This window comes from Corylus avellana, chromosome 1 (genome assembly GCF_965113065.1).
Source record: "Corylus avellana chromosome 1, dhCorAvel1.hap1.2, whole genome shotgun sequence".
Classification (NCBI taxonomy): Eukaryota; Viridiplantae; Streptophyta; class Magnoliopsida; order Fagales; family Betulaceae; genus Corylus; species Corylus avellana.
Genome location: NC_142490.1, coordinates 224,695 through 237,392, shown reverse-complemented (window position 1 = coordinate 237,392; position 12,698 = coordinate 224,695). Strand labels below are relative to the sequence as shown.

Genomic DNA, 12,698 nt, shown 5'->3' with positions numbered 1-12,698 from the left:
TTAAAAAAAAAAAAAAAAAAAAAAAAAAAAAAACAATCGACATGTTGTACACATGCAGACTGACTGAGTAGGGGTGTCAACCCGGTCCGGTTTCCCGGTTTTTGGCCAAAACCGGAACCGGAACCGGGGTACCCCGGTTCTTGGTTTTGGGAAACCGGGACCCCGGTTAACCGGGGTCCCGGTTTCCGGCCGGTTCCGGTTTTACCCGGTCCGGTACCCGGTTTTTGAAAATAATTAGTGTTTGAGACTTATTTTAGGTATTGGGCCTAAAATAAGCCCATTATTTTTTTCATAAGTTAGCTCATTTAAAAAAAAAACTATTAATCTTTTTGTCTAAATTAAAGAGGCTTGATTGTGATTGTTTCAAATAATTAAAAAATAAACCTAAAAAAGCATAAAAATCCTAAATAATCAATGTTTTTGCCTATATGAGCCTTAGAAATAAAAATTCAAATTTTTTAAAATACCCTAAACATAATTTTAAATTAGATACATAAAGAAAACATTAAAACAATAAAAAGTAAAAACAAATATGTAAACAAACCAACATGCACAAGAAATAAATACCCCTTACTACAACAATTCAAAACCCAAAAAAATAAAAGAATTAAAATAATAAAATATATATATATATATATATATATATAAACACCGAAAGGCGAAAACCTTCAAAAGACGCATTGGCAGTATTGCGTAATACTAAGAGTAAAAGAATTAAAATATATATATATATATATATATATATATATATATATATATATATATTATTTAATAAAATAATACCCGGTTCCGGTTTTCCCGGTTTTGACCGGGTGCCAAAAACCGGGACCGGAACCGGGGTCCCGGTTTTTTTTTTTTTTGGAACCGGAACCGGAACCGGGTCCCGGTTTTCCGGTTTCCCGGTTTCCCGGTTTTCTGGTCCCGGTTCCGGTTTCCCGGTTTTTTTTTTTGACACCCCTAAGACTGAGATTGGTAATCAAGTACTCATAGACTTGGGTAGTGGGTAGCTTGGACCAATCAGATGTGGCCCATGCACGTAAGTCCACAGATGTGCACGTTTATGGTGGAAAAAGCAGGGCTTGGTGGCCTTGGGATGCGCACTTTGTCACATCTCAATTTTTGTCCTCCTCCTATGACTTATGAGGCCCAAATATTGCACTGAATTAATATTTATCCCAAAAAAAGCAAAACATTTATCATTTGAAGTGTTGGTGAATGATATTATATAGGACAAAGTTTGGTTATTGGTTTTAATTACTCTTATTTTCAAATTCACAAAATAGAATTTATTGGAAAGTCATTTGCTTTTAAGAGAATTTATTATTGTTGAAAACGACCTGGTTTTTGGAAACATCAAACTCAGAGGATTATCATCGAAAACAATCCCACAATATGTTGAACTTTCTGAGAATATCGAAATCCAAACGATATTAATTTGGACAATAATAATTTTAAAAAGAAAAATGCTAGAAGGCGTACGTTATTCCTGTTTTTTTTTTTTTAGTGTTGTTTTAATTTTAATTATCACATTACCATAATTATATAACATAAAAGTTGATGAAAGTTGCTTCTTGCTATGCTCTAATTAAGAATATTTCTCCCCGCTAATTAAGAAAGGCGGTATCATTCTTCAGCGCCCTTCCAGGCTGCCATGACGGAGATGGACACGCCTGATGTCGACGTTTCTGCAATACTATTTGTTTTTTCTGTATTATTTTGACCACAAGAAATATCTATTGCGCGATTGAAGGTCACAAAAGCGTTACAAGTCCTATCATTACACGTGGTTTTTTTTTTTTTTTTTTTTTTTTTTAAGTTTGACAATGTGAATAGACGTGGTTGAACGTACAATTGTTGCCAAAATTGTATATAATTAAATTTTTAATGATTTTTCCGGTGAAATAACATGAAATTATAAAGTGTGTAGTTGCAAACAAGATTATTTCCATTCAAATTAATTCGTGAATATTTAGTTAGTTATAGTGAAAGGTATTTTTATCTTTTTACATTTTTAAAAGATAAAAATAATTTTTTATTATAACTAATTAAATATTATTCGATTCATTTAAGCCAAAAAATCCTAATTTCGTGAATTTTTTTTTTTATTTTGTCCACTTGAAATTTAGGACGGTGAAGGGATCCACGGATCAATTGGCACATAATGGCCCTGTTTGTCAATAGCCCTAGAACGGTAATGTTCTAGGGCCGGTACTGTAGCCTTTTTTTAGGAATAAGTGTTTAATTAGTTTTAGTAAAAATATTTTTTGGAAAAAAGTGAAAAAAATATATATATATTTTATATGAAAAAATGTAAAAAATTTGTTTTATAGTAATTTTTTAATTTAAATAATAATAATAAAAATAATTGATGTGGTATAAAAAGTAGAAATATTAAAATTAATTTTGAGGTGAAATTTTTTTTTTTTTTTTTTTTGATTGAGAGAGGCCAATAATACCATTTCAGGGCTATCGGCAACACACCCAATATGATAATATTCCCAACTTTGAACCGACATGACTGGCCCCCCAGGATTTCGAGCTTCAAACGTCATTAATAAGCTCCGATGCAGTTTCCAAGAGTTTCTATTCATTTAATAAATGAGTTGACTGGAAATATAAAATTAGACTCTATTATTATATCAACCAAATTCATAAATACGTATAGCTTTAATTCTTATTGTTGTTAACTTTGTAATAAAAACAGGTTTAAGTATTTAAAAAGATTAAAAAAAAAATTATCTTTATAATATAATATATATAACTTAAATTTATTTAATTATTAAAAAATATTAATTAACTAGTAATTAGTATAAATTTATAAAATGACATTTACATTTAGAATGAATAAATTAATTGAATAGTTTATGAACAAAATCAAGATTGTTCGAAAATAAATGAACTAGCTTCGACCATATTATCTAGCTCGGTAATAAATTTGAGTTCCACTTGTGTTAAAAAAAAATTAAAAGGAATTGAGTTTGAACATTAAGACTATGTACAATAAAGTTGTCCAATCCATTGCATAGAATAATGGGTATATATAATAAGAAATTCATGTGAGATAACGCTTGGGGGTCTGAACGCATGACTAAGCTCTTGTCCAAACAGAGTAAAATTAAAATGCCCTTTCACATAAAGAGTAATGTGTACTCATTACACGTCATCGCATTCAATCCCCATGTTTGTTTTGTTCCAATATGATTCCACTGGGTCAAATAAAACTCTAATAATTAAATGACGTTCCTAATTATATAAAGTAATTTAAAAAGAAAAAAAAAAAAAAAAAAAGCCTCGAGTTTGTTAAAGTAGGTGACCTAAGGAACCACTTCATTAGACTCAGCATATAGGGTAGTAATTTTTAGCACATCCACGTGCTTGAATAATAAGCATATCAGTATTAAATATGTTTTTATATTTTTTAACTGTTCAAATATTATTTTTATAATATTTTATAATATTTTAACATTGTCGTGCTTAATGTTCAAGCATGCCGGTATACTAAAAATCATTACTCCAGCACACAACCTTCCACTCCATATCTATTATCTCTTCATTTACTCTTAGGTAATAGCCAATAAATAGGGAACAGATCTTCTCTCGTCTATTTTGAACTAGAGAATATTCAGTTAATGGTCAGGATCTCTTTAAAGAGATCATAATGTCATAAATAGGACATTTGTCTTATATATATAAGAAAAAAAATTATAAAAAATTAAGGGGTGGCTGGAGGTGGTCCGGCCACTCCCAAGGGCCAGATCTTAAAAAAAAAAAAAAAAAAATCCTTCTGAAAGTGGCTGAAGCCACCCCATGTTAGGGTGGTCCAGCCACCCTCAAGTGCTAGATCTAAAAAAAAAAAAAAAAAATTTGTTTGGCCCTTAGGGTGGTCTAGCCACCCTCAAGGGCAGACCACCCTCAAGGGCCAAACGATATATATATATATATATATATATATATATTAGTTTGGGTTTAGGGGGTGGTCGGACCATCCCCAAGTGCCATGGGGTGGTTCACCCACCCTAGGCTAGCCATTGGGGTGGCTAGAGCCACCCTTAGCTAAAATGGGGTGGTTCGGCCACACCCTCTGGCCAAGATGGGATGACTAACCACTCATTTTTTTTTTTATTAATTTATTTATTATTTTTTTAATCTAAAATATATATTTTTTTTTTGTAGTGGGATATGTATCATATTTATGGCAGTAGAATTTTTAAAAAGAAATTACAGCCATGAACTTGATATTCTCCAGTCTATTATGGGCTAGAGAAGATTCTATTCCAATATATAGGCTCTTAACATAATGGGGTAGATTAATTAAAGTAGTAATATTTGTTTATTGGGATTAGGATTAGGATTACATAATATGAAGTTGGGATTAACGGATCCTGGAGGGGCCGGGTTTGGAATCACGCGAGATATCAAAGTTGAAAGTATTAATCCAAACAACCGCTGCTTTCCCTTTACAACATCCACGCAATCAGATTTTTTTTTTGTCTTTTATCTAAAAAATTCATAAACTAAACGTAAAATAAACTAATAAAACTCCACTGACATTTAAGAAAATATTTTTAGTTAAAATAGGGACAATAATGGTGATGAGAAAGACAAGGTAGACGAATAAAGATTATTATTATTATTATTTTATTTAATTTTATAGTTAAAATAGAGACAAGTCAATCCATGACGAGTTTATATCATAGCTTAAATACGGTAGAGTGCATTACAATTACAAATTTACAAGCAACACGAGTCATATTTGAATGAGAGATTAATGGGTTGTGTTTTATGTTTTTAGTTTTTTGATATGACGCAAAAATTATTTTTATGTTTTTTTATTTTATTTTTTTAATAATATTTGGTGTCTCAGTTGTTTAGATCGAAAAGAGAAAATAAAAATTGTTGTAATTTAAAAAATTTCCTTTTAGTGAGAATATTGTAGGTAGGCTCATATGTTATGTAAATCAATATTGCTAGTATCTTCACTTGCAAGTTAATTTCCATATTAAGACTAATTATAAGAGCAAATAATATATATTACTATAATCAATCAATATATATATATATATATATATATATATATATAAGCGTTTAAGTGTTTAAGGTAAGAGATATTTTTTAACACGTTAAATTTAAAGCATCGACAAGAAGACTTCCCTACCAACTAGTCCTAGTCGTAAGAGCATTTTCATGTAATTAAAGTTGGAGTTTGCTAAAATATTATTGTTCTCTTTGTTAAAATATTTAATTTTTCTTCTCAAAATAAAAATATTAACAAAAACAAATTAAACATAAAAGCATAGAAATAATTGTCAACTTCATATGAGAGCACTTTCGTTCTTAAAAAAGAAAGGAAAGAAACAAATTCAAAACACATACAGTATTAATCAGTAATCACAGTGTCTAACAGATTCAATTCATGTCCGACAAAAACTTTTTGACCCTTATCCCACGCACACAACCACACAAGTTCCGTCTTTCCTTTGATCAATGGCAGCTCGTAGACGCGTGGTTTCAGGATGAGCCGTAGCCGTACAGTAGTGCAAACTATTTCCTTTTTGATTTTCTTTTCTTTTCTCACTGCTCGTACGTTACCACCACAAACCGCGTACTGTCGGGTTTGAGCTGCTTACCATTCACCTAACCAGAAACGCTTCAAAAACCGACGACAATGGAATGATGGATGTCGTCTGTTTCTTTCTCGTACGTTCAACTGGGTGTGGGTGCGACTACTTCACAGCAGTCACCAACCAGGGGCTACTGCCTATTACACGCTCTTTCTGAGTCCAAAGGCAAAGCCAATAAATGCATGGTCTTTAATCTTTATTCAAGACGAGCATCGGTTTTTATTTAGTTTTGTTAATCTCTCTCTCTCTCTCTCTCTCTCTTTTATCTCTCCGCCGTGTGTATGAAGCTCCTCGAGAAATAAAGCAAGAAGAAAGATGGTGGCTTTGGCTTGGGCTTGGTACTATGCGTGTTTGTGTGTGTGGGTTCTGGTAGGAGGTAGAGCTATGGCAGCAACAGAGAGCTCTGGCGCGCAGACGAGAGAGCTGGACAAGACGCCCACATGGGCTGTTGCTGGTGTCTCTGCTGTGATCATCATCATTTCCATCGCATTGGAAAAGGTCCTTCACAAACTTGGAGCGGTAAGTGGTTTAATATCAGCTTTAATTGCTTCTGAGTTGTGAGTAACTTCTTCCTTTTTTTATTTTTTATTTTATTTTTTATTTTCCCCTGCCTTATGCTCTTTAACTGTTTTGCTGCAAATTAAAGAGGCTTCTCAAAATTTTATCTTTTAAACTCCAATTTCTACAATTTTTTTTGTTGGTTGATTTTAGATTATCCCACTAATTCTGGTGGGTGGCCAAATGATATTTTCTCTGTTTCGATGAGGGTGTCTTCAATTCTTTTACTGTAGCAGCTATAGACAATTCCTAGCTAGTTACTATCTCTGCCTAACCAAAGAAACCAAGTGAAATTTGCCAACCCGCCCTCAGATCTCAACTCTGCAACTTTCCTCTGCTTCGATTCATATCCCCGTTAATGGCAACTGAGATGACCACAACGAAAAAGGAGATTACGGGGGATGCTCTCCCCTGTAATCAGCTTGAACTACCATGTCAAGTGCTCCATCTTTTCCAAAATTTGTTTAAGTCGAGTAATATACAAGAACTGAAAATCCAGAAATTTGGCATTTTTTTTTTAAATAATAATAAAATAAAATAAAAAAAAGAAAAAGCAGAGAAAAGTTTTTGGGCAATTTCCTGTCTGTAGGTGTAGCTGTGTAGGTGGCTTCTAGGAAACTGAAACCCGTGATTTCGACGACAAGACAAGAACAAAAAAGGCCATTAAGAAAAACAGCCAAACACCACTAAAAGAAAGGGAAGTTTTGAGGTGTTAGTGTAATGGCCCGCACTAAGTTTTGAGAATTTGAGGTGTCATCTTCCCAAAATGGGATTGTGATGGCACAGCTAGTCAATTTGAAACTTTTGTAAAGCTTAATTTCACCTATTAAGTAAGTACTCTATATGAACTACTTGTATTCTCAATATAAAACCGTGGTATTAGAGTTAGTCTACTTAGTTTAGACTTAAGAATAATAGCTTGTACATAAAATAAAATTACAAAAAAAAAAAAAAGAATAGTTTGTTGAGTTTATGATGTTGCTCTATTTTGGTTCTTCGGATTAACCCTGTTCTTAATGCTTTCAAAATCTCAATTCAGTGGCTGACAGAAAGGCAGAAGAAAGCTTTATTTGAAGCTCTAGAGAAGGTTAAAGCGGGTAAGCACATAGTTCATGATTACTCGTTGTAAATTTTGATCTCATGGAACTTTGGTTGGATTTTTTTCTTTAATTCTTGTTGTTTTCTGTTTTGAGGTGTTTTTGTGGGAACCACATATTGTTAATGATATATATATATATATATATATATATATATATATATATATAACCTCCATTGCAATTACTGCAGAGCTGATGGTTCTAGGTTTCATCTCACTACTCCTGACCTTTGGGCAGAGTTACATTTCCAGAATATGTCTTCCTGTAAAGGTTGTAAACACTATGTTGCCATGTTCTTCTAGTGGTGATGACTCAACTACAGAAAGTCGTCGCAGACTATTATGGTATGACCGTAGATTTTTAGCGGCCGGTAGCTATGCTCCCAGTTGTAAGGAGGCAAGTGTATCTATCTATTGCCCATCTTATTCTTGCATTTTGAATTTCAGCTATTTTTAAAGCCGAACATAGAAAAAGAATACTGTTTATTGTCTCGAGGAGAATTATGGATAAAAATTCACACCTATCCTTGTATCAAATATGTTGGAATTGTGCATGCTGATTCTTTCAAAGGAAATTTCTAAAATTTGTGTTACTTTATTAGTAATCCTGAAGCCACTGAGTTTGTGATGCTATTACTCTTGTATGCATCCTTGCTAACCCAACTCCCCTCATTCATAAATTCATACATACATGCACATATACTTTTATCTTCTCCTAAAAAAATGCCTTTAGTCACCACATGAGCGAACAGCATTCAATCTAGTCCAACTCCCTAATTATATTTTTGTCAACAGGGTTATGCACCACTTATATCTGTCAATGGATTGCATCAGTTGCACATCCTCATATTTTTCCTAGCCGTCTTTCATGTGCTCTATAGTTTTATCACAATGATGCTTGGCAGACTAAAGGTAAGGGAGCTTTTTATTTTTTATTTTTGTTTTTGTTTTTGTTTTTGTTTTTTATACTTCCAATGTTATACCGTCTGTATACTGATACTCGAAAGCTTTGGGGATAGTGTTAGTTCTCACCTTCTGATGCCTCTCAATTCATTGGAAATCAATCTGTGACAGGAAAATCATTTGTTTTCTGTTGTTGCATTAGCTTTTGGATGGAAGATTAATCTAAGGCTTCTCAAGAATGCTATAATCTCTAGCTAATTGATTTTTATCTCTGGGCAGTTACTAATGAAATACGCCCAAAGACCCAAAAGAACTCCTACAGGGGTGAATAGGTGTTCTCAACCAATCACAACAAACATCAACAATTTAAAAATTAATTACCATACATAACGTCACTAAAATTAATCAAAGCCCAAAATAAATCTAACACACAAATTTTGGTGATGAAGTGGAAACTTCTTCCAAAATAAAACCTATGAAAAGAATGCCACTAACAAGATCAATTAGTATAGCTATGGTCTCATTCATCTATAATTATTTTAAACTAAAACCAACAATGTCTGATATAGTGGCTTGGAATTACGTGAAGTGGATCACCTTCTGATTATTGGATATATGGTTTCTGGCTCCACTAATAGTAAATCGTGAGAGCAAGACTTAAATGCACAAATTTACCCAAAAGAGTTCTTTATGCCATCTGAAGATATAATATACCTTTTACACGCTTGGGCCTCCATAATGAACTTATAGTGGACATGACCCATATTGAATACTGGATTAACCACACTTTCAATTATATGTAATGCATTTTTCAAATTTTCTTCGCACAGATTCGAGGCTGGAAGGAGTGGGAGCAGGAGACCACATCCCATGACTATGAGTTTTCCAATGGTATGCCAACCAATGATGTAGAGAAAGCTTGTCTTTTTATGTTATAGCTTGAAAGTTGCAGTTCCTTGCTCTTGAACATGACACTCCCCATTTCAACTCTCAATAGTTGATGTATGTGCCTTTTGGAAGTTAAACTTTAATGTCTTTTTATGTGCAGATCCTTCAAGATTCAGGCTCACTCATGAGACATCATTTGTTAGAGCACACACCAGTTTCTGGACAAGGATCCCATTATTCTTCTATGTTGTAAGAATTATGTCTTCACTAATTTGCACATCTTGATTTTTGTTTTGTTATTTGCATTATTATGCTATAAGCTGGAAGTATAAATGACGTGATAACGAGGAATGAAACTTTTCAATTGCGACTGCAATAGTTGTAGTTACACTAGAATCGCAAAGAAGCTTGTAACTGCTTAGATTACACTGTAGGATGCTTAAAATTTTATAGTTATTGTCATGTTTTATCTATTTAGATTGACACTGAACTTAAAGTATTTATCTTTTGCAGGGATGCTTCTTTCGACAATTTTTTAGGTCTGTTAGTAAGTCTGACTACTTAACCGTGCGCAATGGGTTCATCACTGTGAGTCTCTGTTTCATAATTTTGTAGTCCTACTCAAACATGTCACCATTTTATGACATTACTACATGTATAGGTCCACCTAGCTCCTGGAAGTAAATTTAACTTCCAAAAGTATATCAAAAGATCATTAGAGGATGACTTCAAGATAGTCGTTGGAGTAAGGTAACGGTCACTCGATTTAATATCTTTTTTCATTTCATTACAACTGCAGCTTCAGTAGCCAATCCCCTATAATCGATTTGGAGTATATGAGTTTACTGATTTTTTTTTCTTGATGTTGTTGGCAGTCCTGTGTTATGGGCATCATTCGTGGTTTTTCTGCTATTGAATGTTAATGGTAAGGAACTTGTTTTCTTGGAAATTCCTTTTGGAGTAAATTCTGTATGTTCAAGTAAAGGTTTATTAACTTTGTCAAAAAATGTCATTTTCAGGATGGCAGGCATTGTTTTGGGCGTCCTTAATTCCTGTGATTGTGAGAAATCTTTTTCTGTGGCAGCAAGATTTCCAAATTGTTGGAAAATGAACAATTCTGACCTTGTAATTGATTGCAGATAATCTTGGCTGTTGGAACAGAACTTCAAGCCATTTTGACGAAGATGGCTCTTGAAATCTCAGAAAGGCATGCAGTGGTCCAAGGGATTCCACTTGTGCAAGGCTCAGACAAATACTTTTGGTTTGGTTGGCCTCAATTAGTTCTTCATCTTATCCATTTTGCTCTGTTTCAGGTACTCAATAGCCACCTTTATTGCAGATTCTAGATGTAAAAGTGTGTACCACTTAGATAAAATGGGTACCCTACATTTGTTGGAGTAGAACATTGTTTTTTGTACACTTGTTGAAAGTAGAGGAAATTCTGGTTTGCTGCACATGAGGTTTCGGTTATAGTATAGAAGTTTTACTGTAAAGATATCTTAGTTGTTCTTGTGGTTAGAGTGACCCGATTAGTGTCAATGTTACTCAACCGGATCTCATAATAAATGTTAAGACCGTTAAAGAGGAAATATTCGGTCATTAAATTTATCTAGTTGAGAGATCAATCAATTGAGATTGTAATGACTAAAAATAAAATTGCCTGTAGCTGGATTTGATGATTTTTAAGATGGATATATTAGATCTTATGCTTTCTAAACACAAACTATGTCTTTTGGTGAAGAGACAGCAAATTATCATCTTAATCTTTATCAAATTTTGATCCATGATTTTAGTGCTTTATAGTAATGACTGTTTAACAAAGGTTCTAATGCTAGTACCTTTTTCTCATATCAAATTCTCAATCAAACCCCGTACAATTAGCAATTTTTATGGTTTTATGTTTTTGTGGTTTTGTCTTCTAAATTGTCTTTCGTGCATGTAACTATTCTGATAAGCTTTTCCGTTACATGCAGAATGCATTTCAAATAACATATTTCTTGTGGATATGGGTAATGAAGCGTTCTTCACTTAACTTTGCTAACTGCTATTGATTGTTCTTTCTTTTTCTTTTTCTTTTATTCATTTATTTCTCTTTTCTATTATCTATGTACTCCATTGCTAATATTATAGTTTGGAATTGCAAATTTCTTTCTGTGCAGTACTCGTTTGGGCTGACTTCTTGCTTCCATAACAATTTGAAGCTTGCTATTATAAAACTTTGTATAGGGTAGGCCTTTAAATAATCTTTTTCCCTTGCAATGGAAATAGCCACATGAGAAATGGATCTTCTTGCTTTGCTATAGAAGTGTATTTGCTTAGCTGAAAGAAGCATTAGGTTGTAAACACATTTCACATAAAGCCTGATCAAATGGCTGCACGTCAAGAAAGTAAATAACTAAACACATCAACATTATAAATCAATAAGATTGAAGCCAAGAGCATTACCTTGAATTGATGTGGTGAATCTTTACTTTACCTTGGATTGATGGGTTGAACTTTTCGTACATTTCACAGGGTTGCCGTCCTATGCGTCTGCAGCTATGTCACACTTCCGCTATATGCCCTTGTTACTCAGGTATCTTCACTAATTCTGTGAGACTAATGTAATCTGTAGAACGCTTAGACAACATTAACGACAATGTTGGGGGAATGGTTATAAATTCTCAAGCAGTTTATATTATCCCACTCATGCTTTCAGCTGCATCAACCTTCTAAGTATTTACTGGTACTTAGATTTGTAACAATGTAAAAGCACTTGCATCTAACAAGAGAGCTCCATTCTAACACGAGACACATAAGCCTCACAGTCAACGTGATATTTTAAAGAGAGCTCCATTCTGTAAGATATGATTGAACTGCTTGATAATTTTCTTGGTGGTGACTGCAGATGGGTTCATCCATGAAGAAATCCATTTTTGACGAACAAACATCCAAGGCCCTTAAGAAGTGGCACATGGCTGTTAAAAAGAAACGTGGGGGCCGGGGAGGAAAATCCCCTGCTATAACACTTGGTGGAAGCCCTGCCCTATCAACGGTGCACTCCTCCGGACACACATTGCACCGCTTCAAAACTACTGGTCACTCAACCCGCGCGTTCGCCTATGAAGACAATGAGACCTCTGATTTTGAAGGTGATTCTGTGTCTCCCAGCTCATCTACAACCAACTTGATTATAAGAGTAGATGATGATGAGCAACAAACTGAGATCAATGAACCCCACTATGAAGAAGAAACCAGAAATGAAGATGACTTCTCATTCGTTAAGCCTGCACCACTAAAAGAACCGTGATGCCTGCATTGACAGTTACTATCCAAAATTAATATCAATATTTTGTTACATGTATTGTGAAAAAAAAAAATTATAGTTATTGGAATCCAGCCAGCTAAATAGAGGAAGCATTTTTGTACATTTACAGGCTTGTTCATAAATTTAGTAGCAATTAAAACACAGTTGACTTTGTTCTAATTTGTTTTAATAGTTAAAGAATGCCAAATCTTCTCCTTCCTCCTTACATCACTTGTTTGGCTTGTTCAGTTTTGCTGTGTCGAGCATTTTCTCTTGGTATTGTTCACTAGGAAAGGTTGACGAGATTGGACGGAAGGCTAGGTCAAGACATTTTCTATTTACCCAG

The 12,698-nt window shown here is 33.8% G+C and overlaps 1 protein-coding gene across 2 annotated transcripts; it reads left to right on the top strand.

The window, feature by feature from the left end:
• Positions 1-5,488: 5,488 nt before the first annotated feature.
• On the top strand, positions 5,489-12,580 carry LOC132168699 (MLO-like protein 10). Of its 2 annotated transcripts, XM_059579719.2 has the most exons (15): positions 5,489-6,140; positions 7,219-7,276; positions 7,467-7,672; positions 8,071-8,187; positions 9,009-9,069; positions 9,227-9,315; positions 9,580-9,654; positions 9,728-9,816; positions 9,942-9,991; positions 10,086-10,126; positions 10,206-10,379; positions 11,040-11,075; positions 11,226-11,293; positions 11,581-11,641; positions 11,954-12,580. In XM_059579719.2, the coding sequence occupies exons 1-15, from the start codon at positions 5,937-5,939 to the stop codon at positions 12,353-12,355; spliced, it is 1,731 nt and encodes a 576-aa protein (XP_059435702.2). In that variant the 5' UTR covers positions 5,489-5,936; the 3' UTR covers positions 12,356-12,580. The 2 variants fall into 2 exon arrangements, with proteins under 2 accessions (XP_059435702.2, XP_088373681.1); XM_088517555.1 differs by lacking the exon at positions 8,071-8,187.
• The last annotated feature ends 118 nt before the right edge of the window (positions 12,581-12,698 follow it).